This window comes from Cnephaeus nilssonii (assembly GCF_951640355.1).
Source record: "Cnephaeus nilssonii genome assembly, chromosome: 5".
Taxonomy (NCBI): domain Eukaryota; kingdom Metazoa; phylum Chordata; class Mammalia; order Chiroptera; family Vespertilionidae; genus Cnephaeus; species Cnephaeus nilssonii.
The window spans coordinates 14,812,861-14,828,176 of record NC_137076.1 but is presented as its reverse complement, the minus strand read 5'-3'; the positions used below and the strand labels follow the sequence as shown (position 1 = coordinate 14,828,176).

The window sequence follows — 15,316 nt, the reverse complement described above, 5'->3', positions numbered from 1 at the left end:
TGCCTTCCTTCTGATCCACCAAAAGCTACTCTTAAGAAAAAATTCAAAACTCACTCCCACTAAAGCATATGTACTGATTAGAGTTTCAAGTGTTACCTCTCACAGGGGGTTTGCCGTTTACAGGAATCAGGTCACAGCTAACGGCAGGAAAGGCCTCCGGGGCCTGCAGGTGGGAGCAGAGGGGCCTGCAAAGTCGCACTGAAGCTGGCCCAGCCTTTCTCCCTCAGTGCAGGAGGCAAGGGAGGAGCTGGCAGAGATGGATCAGGCAAATCTGACACCAGCCCCGGAGCCCACCTAACATCTGAGTCTCAGTTTCTTGTCTGGTACTGGGATATTATATTTGGCCTCACCCATGTACATTTCAGGGGGTGACAACGAAATGGGGTAACAGCGTCAGCCTCGCCGGCTTGTTTTGCGGGTTCGCAGAAGTACATGTGGAGTGCAGGGCAGGGCGCCTGGCCCGTGGGTGGTGCCGGCCTGTTCCTCCTCCACACTGGGGTGGTGAGAGGACCACTGGGGGTGCAGACTGGCCTGTGACCCTCTGGCAGAGGAGAAGCAGAGCAAAGCATGTGGTCCATTGACAGCAAGGGCACTCCTGATTTTGGCTAAGCCGGGCGTCCTGTGCCTGGGGGGCTGTACTGGGCCCTGCCTTCATGGGACAATTTCCTTTCTTACTTTGTAGGATGTGAGCCAGTCTTTACATAGCAAAGGTATTTCTCCCCGAAAAGATGAAATTAAAGTTAAGGATGTCTTGGCCAGAATGCAGTTCTCCTAAAGATCAAGAACACGGAGTAGGTGCTCTGAGGGGAGGCGAGCGCCCCGACCCCTGGGGCTGCAGCCCTGGCGCGCTCTGCTAGTCCCCGCGCTGTGTGTGTGGGATGTCAGGAGCACCTGGGCCTCCTGGCTGGGGCTGCTTGGACTTGCACAGAGAAGGACTGCAGGTTTCCAACTGGGGTGGAGCATGCTGGTTGCTGAGAAACTCGAGGTCTCACACTGGAAGCTGAGAAGCGTGTTGGAGTGGGAGACTGGTCCTTTTACTTTATGTCCCTCAAAGCCATCTGTCAGCCTAAGAGAAGGTCAGGAATGTTTCACCTCCTCGGCCCGGGGAGCCAGGTGTGGGCTGCTTCTATAGCTCACAGTCCCCAGGTCTCTCTCCTCCACTGGGCACAGATCTGGGGGACAGCACCCGGACTCTGGCCCTTCAGATGGGGAATAAAGGGACACATTGGAGTCTCATTCCAAGGTCTATCCATTCTGAGGCAAAGAGCCAAACACAAAAGATCTGAACATCTTTGAATGCTTGATGCCTTTGCCAAAAAGGCAGCTGGACCACAGTCAAGAATGCGAGTGCAAACACATGTGCACAACTGTCAGCGGGTCAGAGCGGGCGGGTCGGCTGGCGAGCTGCTCGAGGAGAGTCAAGCACAGGACGGCTCAGGGTGGCAGGGAGGGGCCGCACGGCTCCCTGCAATCTCCCCGGCGCTCGGGTCAGGCTGGCACCTTGCAGGAGCTCAGTTCTTGTTAACTGAAAGAATGGGCCAAGTTCCCACCCAAACCTATGCTCCTAAAGTGAAAAGAGAGACCAGCCGAGAAGGCCCTCTGAATCTGCAAGGCTGCTCGGGGGAAGCAGGGTCCTATGGCACGATGCCACAGGACAGGAATGAGGCTGAGGCTCCTCATGTCACATGGACATCTTTCTCAAGTGCAGGCTCTCTCTGCCTGACTTCACAGAGCGCCCACCTGGCTAGGGACTGAGGTGTGTGCTTTCCTCTGGTCGGAGACCCAGGGGAACCTTGCTTCAGAGAGCTCTCCAGCCTCGCAGGCGATGGAGGGAGGGGCATTTTCTTTTCGCCACGCCAAGATGCTCCAGCTACTTTATGGGACCGGGGGAGGGAAGGGGCCAAGGAGACGGTGAGGACGGGGAGATGGGGGACCTTCCTTTTCAGTTCCACTGGTCAGCGCCTGCAGAGAACACGCCATTCCAGCCGAAGCTGTGACAATAATGGAATCTGCCTTAATAACCTGGGCACATGAGCCAGCGAGGGCAGCCACACAATGCTTTCTTTGTGTCTGACAGTTGAGTGTCTTGAGCCAAAAACCTCCTGAAACTCCCTGAAGATAACATGAACATTTCTTCCCATGACAGGGTGCTGTGACTTCCAATAACCCAGGCAGCCCCATCTGCTTCCCGCCCCAGAGTGCCCGGGCAAGAACAGGGTGCGTCACCACTGCTGGGGCAGCTGCGAAGATGCTGAGATAACACACGGCCCTGGCGGTGTGCGGGGAGGAGGGGGCTTGGCAAGTGGAGAACAAGACTCTGGAGAGGCAGGGTCTTGCTGCAGACACGTTAGTGAGCCTGGGAGTTGAGGAAGCAAATCACTCTATTCCCGCCAACACTGCACCCGGGACGCCAGCTGCTGGGACCGGCTGAGTCCTCGGGGGTTTATCAACCTGCCTCTCTGCCTGCAGTGTAGTTAGTGTTTACTGAGGCCTTACTATGTGCCAGACACTGAGCCAAGTACTTCGCATGTATATCTCATGTGAGACTCATTAGACATCAATGGCGTAGGTCCTAGCATCACCCTCACTTTACAGAGGAGAAACTGAGCCTCAGGAAGGGTAAAGGCCTTGCCTAAGGTCACACACAGTGTGCCAGAGCCAGGATGGGATCCAGGCCGGGAGTCTGGCTTCTTACCCACTACTCGGAGCCCAGACGGTGCAGGGGAGCTGATGCCACAGTTAGAGGACCTCAGTTTCATCCCCAGCAAGACGGTGCTAGGAAGGGGCGAGGGCGCCACGGCCCACAGGGCCACACAGGCGCAGAGGGTTTTCTCAGCTCGTGCATCTGCCCTCCCCTGCGGAGTCCCTGCCACTCCTCAGACTAAAACACCCACAGATCTGCCTGTCAACAAACTCTGGCAAAGCAGAAGCTGCGCTCTACTTTTCTGTGGCGAACAAGGCCATCTCGATAAAAGTTGGGGTGTTGAGAGGATTTTTGTTTGTTTTGTTTTTTTGGTAGTGAGTGTTGGGAATACAAGACCCTTTTCAAAACCACTTCCCTTTCAGATCTGCCCTGGATTACACTCTGGAGACCCACAGCCACACCTTCCCACTTCCTGCAGCGGGCCAGGGCCCAACACTGCACGCCCAGGTTCTCTGTGCGTCAGCCGAGCCTCCACAGATGGTCAGCTCTGCATGGGAGGCAGACTCGGAGTCTCTCCACAGCCAGCCTGTGCTTGAAAGGGGAAGGGCTCTTTTAACCCGGGCCCATTTCCTTTGCAGTGACCTAGCTTTGGACTTCCCGAAGACAGAGCCATTTGTCAGGTGCTTGCTGAACACCCCTTCCCGCCAACCGAAGCGGTATCTTCCCTGTAGCTCTGAGCTCTGAGCCAAGAAGGGACGAGGCTATTAAGACAGGGAGACGCGGAGAACTGCCAGGGGCTGGGATGACAGTCAAGGCCTCCACCAGGCTTCCTGGAGCTGTCACAACGAGGGGGGCTGACAGTTACGGTCTCCCAGATGAAAACCAAAGGCCTCGCTCAGATTCTGAGGGAGGGGTTGCAGCGGCCATTCTTCACTCGTCCCTACACCTGGGGGATCTTCCCAGCCTGCGTGAGGGGTCCTGCACAGAGGCTCAGCCTTGAGCTCTAAGTTCAGCTCGGTCAGCATTAGCTTTTCCTCGCCTTCGAGAGTCACTGGGACCCCATGTCTCCGTTTCCCCATCAGGAAAACTCAGGAGGGTGGACTAGATGATCTCTAAGGGCTTCCAGCTCTAACTTTCTCAGAAGCTGTGATTCCCTTTTTTTCCAAATTTGGAGATAAAATAGGGATAAAAACTGAGGGCTACAAGGGGAAAGGATTCCATTATCCCCCGTGCTGAGTGACCCTGGGTCTTGGCTAGGAATGCAGCTGACAGTGGAGACAAATGGACCTGGAGTCCTGGAGAAGCTTCCGGAACTCTCATGCAGCCTGAGGTGGCCCGACAGAAGGGCTGGGATGCGTCCTGGCAGGGGTCCCTGTTTCAGGCTCCCTCTTAGGAACGTGCGGACTGCACGCCACATCCCAGAGATGAGCAGTCAGAAGCAGTGTGTTTCTCCTCTCCTGTGGCATCTACCTCTTCCACCTCCCAGGCTGAGCTGAGGAAGGACAATGTTACAGGACAGGAGGTCCCTGCGAGCCCCGTCCATGCGAGGTTCTAGAGCTATGCCACTGAGAATGTCAAGGCCCAGGTTCTGCCTTCCCAGCCCCACGCTGAGTCAACACTCTGATGCTATGCGAAGGCCTGCGAGACAGAACTGAGGCTCAGAATGAAAGAATCGGGTTACTCACTGTTTTGGGGACAATCTGTTTCTTGGGTTGCCCAATCTTGAAAGGAATCCTGTAAGACAAAGAGACAAAGAGGGATGTTAGGAGCAATGGGGAAGGATGTGGCTAAAAAGAGCTGAGAAAATACAGGTAAAAAGTCAGTGGCAATGGCTCGCTTTCTGCCACCCGCACCACGTGCGGTGGGTCTAGGACCATCAGCGCCCAGGCTGGGCTCTGGGACGGTCATGCTCCCATGGACAGTGTCAGATGGAGGTCTTGGGCACCACCTTCTGCCCCAGCGCAGGAAAGGGGAGATACTATATGAACAAAGGTCACCATAAACCTTGTGTCTCAAGGACTGCAAAGTTAGAAAGTACAGGTCACTTAGATCACTGTTATCCTATAAAACACGCCCAGAAAAGCATCATCCAAACCACACATCTGTATAGTGCTTCACTACTCCCTTCAGAGGGACAAACTGGCTCTGAAGGGCTTCTCCTATGGCTGGGAGATGACACACTGTAGGGGCATTAAAGCTCAGCCGGGCTGGACTATTTCCCATGACAACTGACAAAATCTAAACGAAGCTAACTCTAAGCATCTGAATTCCAGCCCAACCCTGCCTTGAACTTGCTAGGAGGCTCTGCACCTCAGGTCCTCCACTTAGAAATGGAAGACAGCTTGGCAGAAGGGCAGGTCATGGTCTAGGAGTCTCAACCTGAGCACTAACCTTGCCTCCACCTCCGCTGAGCAGGCTGCCCTTGGGCAGGTAACCACTGCCCTGTGCCTCAATTTCCTACTCTGTGAAGCAAGAGGGTTAAGCTAGATAATCTAGAAATTTCCTTAAGATGCTGAGAACCTTATGATTCTAAATTCTGAGAAAAGCAGTGCAGCCAGACTAAAAAACAAACACAGGGCACCCCAGCAGCTATAGACACCGTCTTCACCCCCCTTCCCAGGGATCAGCTCAGGGAAGAGGCTGCAGTAGAGCCCTGAGGGGACAGGTCAGACCACCACTCTCGCTCCTTTCTGCCTCTTCCATTCAAACCTCCCACTCCCACTGCTGCGCCCACCCCGTCCACCGGGCCCCTTCCCTCGACACCCCCTTCTCCCCAGCCTGGCTTCTCTTGGCCCAAAATGTTGCTAAACCCAATGGTATAATTAACCACCGATAATAACCCCAGACAGTGATCTGGTTAGAGGATGGGCCAGCCTGAGTCACAGTGGTTTAAATTTAATTTCTGGAGGACATCCTGTTTATTGTTAACCCACCCCGTAATTTGGGAGTGTTAACCCTCTGGGGACTGGCTGATTCACGTGGCTTCTGTAAACAAATAATCTCTGGCTATATAATTACTGGGGGGGAAAGGTAAGCTATGGAACTGAAAAGGAAAGAAAAAATGAAATTGCTATTTCCCTTTCTTAGACCTAAAGAGAAAAGGGTATGGACAGACGAGCTTCTTGATCCCTCCCTGGGCCCCCAGTTCCTTTTCCCCAAATCAGCTTATAGTTGACTGACACAATGGTTTGGACAGCGAACAATTGCCCTCAAGGACCATTTGGGTGACAGTGCAAATGAGGTCCTGGTGGCATTGAGAAAAGACAGACCCTGTGGTGCACGAAGCATGTGTGGTATAAAAAGCTCAGACCAGGAATCAGAAAGCCCATCCCTGCCTCTGACTAGTTTTGTGATTTGAACAAATTGCAATCTCTCTGGAGCTCAGTTTTTTAAACTATAAAACACAATAGTTGGATTAGATGGTCCTTCCAGCTTATGGAAACCAAATCTCCATTCTAAGAACATGGAGTGTAGGATGAGAATGTTAAAGAATTCTCTGAGTGGTCTTCAGGATGATGCTAACTGGAGTCTAGTACTAGATACCAAGAAATTAAAAACTTAAGAGTCCATTATTTGTGGAGCCACAGACTCTCTCTCAATCTTAATTTAGAATCACAGTATTTTTAGAACTGTAAGTTACCATAGAAATGTTTCCAGTTTAAACCTCTCACTTGTAGATGAGAAAGAGATCTGGAGAGGTTCGGTGACCAGCCCAGGGTCATTCTCTGGCTCACAGCTGACGTCCAGTCCAGTTCTCTCTCCACAACTCATAGTTTCACATGCTCACATGCGTTTGTTATTACAGTAGCCCCTTGGTATTCGGCAGGGATGCGGTCTAGGGCTCCCTGCAGAGACCAAAATCTGCTGATACTCAAGTCCCCCATATAAAACTGTATAAACAGTGGCCCTCTGCATCCATGGGTTCCCAACTGCGGATGCTGTTTTCAATATGCAGTTGATGGAATCCGCGGATGTGAAACCTGAAGGTATGAAGCGCCGACTGTGTGTATTTTAAGAAATGGTATGGCCCTGACTGGTTTGGCTCAGTGGATAGAGCGTCGGCCTGCGGACTAAAAGGTCCCAGGTTCGATTCCAGTCAAGGGCATGTACCTTGGTTGCAGACACATCCCCAGTGGGAGATGTGCAGGAGGCAGCTGATCGGTGTTTCTCTCTCATCGATGTTTCTAACTCTCTATTCCTCTCCCTTCCTCTCTGTAAAAAAATCAATAAAATATATTTTTTAAAAAAAGAAACGGTATGTATTTTAAAGAACACTTCATTCCTTTAAAAAGTAAAGCATGCTCATCAGAGAAAACTTGAGAAATACAGAAAAGTATAAAAGAGAGAAAGGTGGGGGAGGAAAACCCCCAAATAGTCTACAATCTCATATGTAAAAGCTAACCAAGGTTATTAGTTTGGTATTAATAATATTTTAAAAATTTGCAGAAAGAAAAGAAAACTAACACTAATGTGCCAAATGTTAGTAGTGGTTAACTCTAGGTAGTAAGAATATGATTACTGTTTTCTTATTTTCACTCTTCATATTTTTCAAATAAACTAAAAAAATTCCCTTTAGTTTTTCCCCCCCGTGACTATAAAACTACCACCCGATCAGTGTCAAAAGCTTGGAAAACATGGGAAAACACAAATGACAAATACACAATCCCAAAATAAACAGTAATACCCTAAATTTCAGTGTGTACATACATGTGTACACATGTATATACGCATATACATAAATATTAAAAATAAAGGAAACGTATCATGAATGTTTTTATATGCCAATATAGTTTTCATCGCTCTGACTTTTAAAAGCTACCTAGTGTTTCATTATACTAGTTTTATTTTATTTATACAACTTAAAAAATGTTTTTGATTTTATTTATTTATTTATTTTCAAATATATTTTATTGATTTCCCACAGAGAGGAAGGGAGAGGGATAGAGAGCTAGAAACATCGATGAGAGAAAAACATTGACCAGCTGCCTCCTACACCCCTCCCCCCCCCACCGGGGATGTGCCCGCAACCAATGTGCATGCCCTTGACTGGAACCGAACCTGGGACCCCTCAGTCTGCAGACCGACGCTCTATCCACTGAGCCAAACCGGTTTCGGCATGTTTTTGATTTTAGAGAGAGAGGAAGGGAGAGGAAGAGAAGAAACATTGATGTGAGAGAGAAACATCGATTGGTTGCCTCCTTTACACATCCCAACCCGGGATCGAACCAGCGACCTTCCAGTGTACGGGACTATGCTCCAACCAACTGAGCCACACTGGCTAGTTTTATTTTTGTAATTCATATTACTTACTGGTGGTCACTTCAACTGTTTCAAATTTTCCTTCTATTGTAAACAAAATTAATAGCTAAATCTTTATGCATATCAAGGATTAGTCACATAGGATAAACTCTCATAATTGAAATTGCTGGGTCAATATACACTGAGTGGCCAGATTATTATGATCTATGAACGCAGAACAATCTGGCCACTCAGTGTATATCCTATATAATAAAAGGCTAATATGCAAATTGTCCCCTTGACCAGGAGTTCGACCAGCAGGCAGGCCGGCCAACCACCCATATCCCCTCCACCTGGCCAGGCTGGCCAGACCCCACTCATACACGAATTCATGCACCAGGCCTCTAATATCTATATATACTAGAGGCCCGGCGAAATTCATGTGGTGGGGGGGTTCCCCCTCAGCCCAGCCTGCACCCTCTCCAATCCGGGACCCTTCGGGGGATCGGGCCTAAACCGAGTCGGACATCCCTCTCACAATCCAGGACTGCTGGCTCCTAACTGCTCACCTGCGTGCCTGATTACCCCTAACTGACCCCCTGCTAGCCTGGTCACCCTCAACTGCCCCCCTGCAGGCCTTGTCGCCCCCAACTGTCCCCCCTGCTGCCTGGTTGCCCCTAACTGCCTTCCGGCCAGCCTGGCCGCCGCTTACTGCCCCCCGCCCCCCCCTGCTAGCCTGGTCGCCCCCAAATTCCCCACTACTGGCCTGGTCACCCCATGCAGCCTGCTGTTCGATTGTTACTGTGAGGGCGTCCTGACAAATTTGCATATTACCCTTTTATTAGTGTATACATGTACACACACACACACACACACACACACACACACACAGAGTGGCCAGATTATTATGATCTCTGAACGCATAATAATCTGGCCACTAGTGTGTGTGTGTGTGTGTATTAGAGGCCCGGTGCATGAATTCGTACATGGATGGGGTCTGGCCAGCCTGGCCAGGGGGAGGGGACATGGGTGGTTGGCTGGCCTGCCTGCTGGTCGAACTCCTGGTCGAGGGGACAATTTGCATATTAGCCTTTTATTATATAGGATATATATACACTGAGTGGCCAGATTATTATGCGTTCAGAGATCATAATAATCTGGCTACTCAGTGTATACACGTTCAAGGCTTTGCTGTATTTGCCAATTGCCTTAGAGACAGACTGAAACAGTTTGTGTTTCTTAAAAAACAGAAATAGTTAACATTTTACCACCAGCCCTCTGGCCTGTTTAATCAGGATTTGTTCCTGGCTTGGGATTTGCCTTTATCCTTTGGACATTGAGTGTTTATGTACAGAAGCTTTTGTTGAGTATGAAAACAAATCTAGCCAATTTATCTTTGCCTTTATGATTTCTTCTTTTGGTGTAATCACACTGAGAAAGGCCTGCCTTTTCCACTTCAGCATAGAAATTCACCTATACTTACTTTTTTTTTAATCCTCACCTGAAGATATTCTTCCATTGATTTTTGGAGAGAATGGGAGAGGGAAGGACAGAGAGAAATGTTGATGTGAGAGAAACACATTGATTAGTTGCCTCCTGCATGCACCCCAACCAGACCCTGGGCCAGGGAGGAGCCTGCTACTGAGGTACATGTGTGCACTTGACCAGAATCAAACCCAGGACGCACCAACCCTCTATCCACTGAGCCAAACCAGCTAGGGCTACTTTATTACTTTTATGATTTCCTTTTATTAATCTAAATTTTACTTTTATCAGATTTATACATGTGAAAGTTTAGTAAGGCCCCAGGCTTTGTTAAGTAAAACATTAGGCTCTAGGCCAGCGGTCACCAACCGGTGGTCTGTGGACCACTGGTGGTCCGTGAGGTCCGGAAGGCTGGCGACCGCTGCTCTCGGCCTCTGAACCTCATTGCTGAGACAAGCACTGTCACTGGCTCTGTGTTTTTGGTCGGCACCTTTGCATCTCCACATAAAAATGCTTGTATTGCTACTTCATGAGTGTTAAGTTTTAGGCACTAGCTATTTATCTTTTATTTTGGAAGAGGAAGACTTAACTAAACAAAGAAATCTCTTTACAATCTCTACCTTCGTAACACAAAGGCACACTGGCAACTCTCCTTCTTTTTAATATAGTCTACACTAATAAAAAAGAAACATGCAAACTGACCGCCACTTTGCGACGCCCACCAGCCAATCAGGAGTATGCAAATTAACCTGACAAAGATGGCAGCGGCCCCGCCCCCCAGCCGCTCCGGGCCTCTGGGCAGCACGCATGCAGGTGTGTAGCGGCCGGGTGGGGCGGGATGCCTCCTATGAGGGGGAGGGCGGGGGGGGGGCAGAGGGAGCTACAGAAGCAGTGCTCCGGCTGGAGCGAAGACTGAAGGCTCCGGTCAGAGCAAAGGCCTGGGTCCCGGGTGCCAGAGGAAAACGGGTGCCGGCAGCCAGGGGAAGGAAGGCCTATTGCACGTATCTTCGTGCAACGGGCCGCTAGTTATATTATAATTTGGTTAGGGCAATACTAAGTAAACTATTAGGAGCCTAATGGGATGCATTTTCCTTCCTGCACACAGCAGCCAGCAGATTGTTCAGCTCAGCCAAACCTTCAGAAGACTGCAGTTCTGATGATGCACTGAATTGTAACCTCCAGAGTTTCCAAGCCAGATCCCCCAGACTCTTCCACATTCCTGACCAACGGAAACTGGTACTGTTTTGAGACACTAAGTTGTGGGGTAATTTGTTACACAGCAATATATAACTAGTAGCATTGCATAATGTTTTGCTTTCATTACAATGTCACTTTCTTTCACATGCTTAATTTTCTATGTATTTACCCCTAATTCCATCTCAGTTGTCTAAATCGACTCCCAATACATTAATTTCTATCAGGTATTATATTATTTCCACTTTGGCCTGCTCCACCTTGAATGGTTCACCTCCACTTGGTGTACAGTAGGCATCCTGGGCTTCCCCCCTCACCTTCCTCACCGAAGTTCCTTTTGCCTCTCTCCCATGGATTTTGATACCTGGATTCCATGTCTTCCTTTCTTGATTTACTCTTCATTTAGATGGAGAAAAAGTGTGTGCGAGATAATTTTTAAGACTTTGCATACTGAAATGCTTTTATTCTACTGTCACACTAGTTTGCCTGGGTATAAAATTATAGGCTGGACATAATTTCTTTCAGAATCTCAAAGGCATTGTTCCCCTGGCTTCTCATTTCCCAGTACTGCTGTGATTTTCATCCTTTCATGTGACCTGCTTTTATTTTCTTTATGCAAGCTTGTTGGTTCATATGCTCATGTACCTTGTGGGTCTAATTTCACCCATTGTCCTGCGGTGCTCAACAGGAGTCTTTCAATTTGGCAATTTACAACAGTTAGTTCTGGGATTGAAAAACCACACACCTTTGTTGTTGTGCTCTGTTTCTTATTTCTGAAATTCTTATAATTTTGATGCTGACCCTCCTGGGCTTGTCCTCTACTTTTTCAGTATTTCCTTATTTTCTAATACTTCTAAAGAGTTTTTTATTTCTATCATATTTTTAATTTCCAAGAGCTCTTTTTAATTTTCAGTATGTCCTTTTTTTAAGGTATTGTTTTTATTTCATGGATGCCTTACCTGAAGATCTTAATGATAGCTTTACAAAAGTTTCTTCTTCCTTTATAGTCTATTTTCCTTCAAGTTGCTTTTTTTTTCTGTTTTAGTCTCCACTTTTCATACTAGACACTTCCCTTGGATGTGTGGTAATTCTTAGTTATCTGCTCATATATATGACTGGGGTAAAAAAACCTGACTAGAAGCTGTGAATACGTGAATAATTACTGTCTATTGTGTAGGGCAGTGGTCAGTCAACAGAGCCAAATATCAACAGTACAACGATTGAAATTTCTTTTGAGAACCAAATTTTTTAAACGTAAACTTCTTCTAACGCCAATTCTTCAAAACAGACTCGCCCAGGCCGTGGTATTTTGTGGAAGAGCCACACTCAAGGGGCCAAAGAGCTGCATGTGGCTCGTGAGCCGCAGTTTGCCGACCACGGGTGTAGGGTAATCTGATTGAGCAGTTTTGTGGGGAACCCTGATGTCAGTAACTAGTCTTTTCTCCTGGGCAGGTAAAATTCCCTAGAGAAGATTCTTCCACTCTTCTGACTTGGGACTAAAGGCCCAGCTCAGCAATCTGGGAGCTCAGTGAGTACAAGAGGTTCTGTGCGTTCGTGTGTGCGCACACCGCATGCATTCATTCACTTCACCCTCCTGCCTTCAGTATAGGAGTCCTGCCCTCAACTGTGCTTCAAGTGGGTCTGGGTTTTGTGGGCCTGAAGCTTATACAATTTTGCATGGCCTCTTAAAGAAAAATAATGCAAAATTACCAATATAAAAATAGGCACGAAAGTGACTGTTTGTTTAGACAGAGAAAAGAGCATAATAAATTACAAGTTATAAAAGCTGACAACAGGAACATCAGAAAATCAAGAATAACCTAATATTTTTATTAATCATCTGCCTGACACACCTCTATATTTACTTCCCTGTATTTTTTGGCTACAAAGTCTATGATTGCCTCTTCATGTGACACGAAGTTGGTAACACCATTTTCTTAGAGAAAAAAAGACAGTAATTCGGTCAACCTCTAGTAGGCTTGACTGAAATTTGTTTTCTACTACTGACAGTTTAGAAAAGTTTTTTTCCCCCCAGCTTATTGGTAATATGTAAACAATATAAATTTTAGGACTGCTGTAAAATTTAGGAAAATCTCATGTTTCTTTCATAAATAGACTCAGATTTCAGGGTACATTTCAGGTTTCCTTGCACGGTGACTAATCTTAATGTTCTCTGAATGAGTAACCAGTTTGTCACTGCTGTCCTTGTAGGAGAGCGCATCATAGATCTAGGCTTCTTCACATTGCCTTCCATGTTAAATCCACCAGGAACTTGCATGTTTTATCAATGTGTTATATGATTTGCTCCTCCTCTTTGCTGGCTTATCAAACAATCATCACGTCTATTTAAAATTGATCTCATTCTCTTAATTTCTAGCTTTTGATACAATTCAAAAATATTTTGTTGTACTTCACTAGATTTCAGAATATCTACTGATTTAATGGCTCATCTCTGTCATTTCTGTTTTGTGTCCCATTATTTTTGATCCCATTTTCCCCTTAGTTTAAAAATAAATTTTAAAATGGCACAAAACGGTATACTCTTTGTGTATTTCCAACTCAGGAATCTGTAATTTCTCACTTGTTCCATAAACCTTTCTAAAAATGCCTTTACGAATTACAGATAAAACAGCATACTCGCAATTCAACCCCGACCCCTACCCTAGCCTCCAAAGGCACCGGCTATTCCAGAGCTGCCTGACCTCAGAAGGAGGAAGTGAAGGCAGAGGTTTTAACTGAGTGCAGGAGAGATACATTCTGAAGTTTACAAAAACAGAGGACCTTATGAACACACAGCTAGGGTTCCCTCCAGGGCCCTGGAAAAGGCCCATCCAAGCAAGGGGCCATGAAGGTTAAGCTTTATTAGTGTCACACAGTATATCTAATATTTCTACCTTTGTGTGCCCTACGATAGAAACTCCCTGTTTCACACTCTCCAGGGGAGTCCCTTCATTATTCTGCTCGGATGAGGCAAGGACAGTCTCCCAGTGAAATGGGGTTGGGGAGGAGATGGGAGGGTTCTGAATTTAATCATGAACAGCTTCCAACCAGTCCTCCTGAATTGAATGCTCCGCTCACCCCACTTCTATAGGCACCTAGTGCCACCAATTCTTGAACCTTTGAGAATTCAGTGGTGTAGGTTGGATGACTCGTAGTTTTCCTAAATGCCAGTTTAGGCTTTGGCTTTCTTGAAACTGCTAAGTCAGTTACCTCATGTAAGTGCGTTCCAGTTCCCAAATGTTGTTGATGTAACTTCTATTCTCCCTAATTTTGCAGATTTATGCCTGTATTTATTTTTAAATATTTTAATTGATTTTTAGAAAGAAAGGAAGGGAGAAAGAGAAACATCGATGTGAGAGCAGAACATCCATTGGCTGCCTCCTGCATGCCCCCACTGGGGATCAAGCCCGCAACCCGGGCATGCACCCTGACCGGGGATCAAACCAGCAACCTTCCTGAGGCACAGGATGATATCCAACCAACTAAGCCACACTGGTCAGGGTTATTTATGCCTTTTAAAAAAATCGCTTTACTGTGCTTCTTGTTGGATTTGTGAGGGAGATAAATTAGATGTAGGTATTCTATCTGTCATCTTCGCTCAGAACCTAGTTTATTAAATTTTTAAAATAACAGTATTGAGATGTAATTCATATGCCATAATAGTCATCCTTTTAAAGTGTACAATTTGGTTGTTTTGAGCATATTCAGAGAGTTGTGCAACAATCACCACTATCTAACTTCAGAACATTTTCATCACCTCCAAAAGAATTCCCTATCAGCTGTCACTCCCACTTCCCTCCTCCCCACAGCCCCCTGGCAACCATTAATCTACCTTCTGTCTCTATGGATTTCCCCTTCTGGACATTCCATATAAATGGTACTATATAATACTAGAGGCCTGATGCACAAAATCCGTGCAAGGGTAGGCCCTCCCAGCCCCAGCTGCCTTGGCCCTCGCAGCCCCAGCTTCGTCCGGATGGTCCTTCTGCTGTCTAGTTAGCATATTAGCTATTTATTATATAGAATGTAGCCTTTTACTTAGCAAATGTTTTCAAGAATTATCCATGTTGTAGTATGTGCCAGTATTTCACTCCTTTTTTATTACTGAACTAGAGGCCCGATGCACGAAATTTGTGCAAGAGTGGGCCTTCCTTCCCCTGGCTTTCCTCTGGCCGGCAGGCACCTGGGACCCGGGCTTCCCTTGCAGTCCGGTCTAATTAGCATGCTACTTTTTTATTATCCTATCTAATAAAGAGGGAATATGCTAATTGGCCATCACACCCTCACAAAGATGGTGTGCCCACAGCCAATAAGGAAGGGAATATGCTAATTGACTGCCATGCCCTCAAAGATGGCTGTGCCCATAGCCACAAGATGGCGCTGCCCAGTCCTCTCAGCCCCCCAGCTGCCCAGGGCCCGCCAGAGGCGCAGGCAAGCCTCGGATGGCGGCTGCCCAGTCGCTCAGGGCCGCCCGAGGCTCAGGTAACCAGAGCCAGGCCGAGGCTTGCGCTGCCGGCAGTGGCAGCAGCAGAGGTGTAATGGGGTTGTCGCCTTCCCCTGATCGCCGGGTCGCCTCCTGCCCCTGAGGGCTCCTGGACTGTGAGAGGGGGCAGGCCGGACTGAGGGACCTGGGAATTTTCATGCACCGGGCCTCTAGTTATAGATAATATTTTTATTCATTCATCAGGTGATGGACATTTAGACTGTTTCCACTTTTAGACTACTATGAATAATGCTGCTATGAACATTCATGTA

At 47.5% G+C, this 15,316-nt stretch overlaps 1 protein-coding gene across 1 annotated transcript in view; it reads right to left on the bottom strand.

The window, feature by feature from the left end:
- BIN3 (bridging integrator 3) overlaps positions 1-15,316 on the bottom strand; it is a 42,558-nt gene that overhangs the window by 14,144 nt on the left and 13,098 nt on the right. Inside the window, exon 2 of the mRNA XM_079771854.1 lies at positions 4,330-4,378. Within this exon, the coding sequence (XP_079627980.1) occupies positions 4,330-4,378 (49 nt within the window). The remainder of the gene's footprint in view (positions 1-4,329; positions 4,379-15,316) is intronic.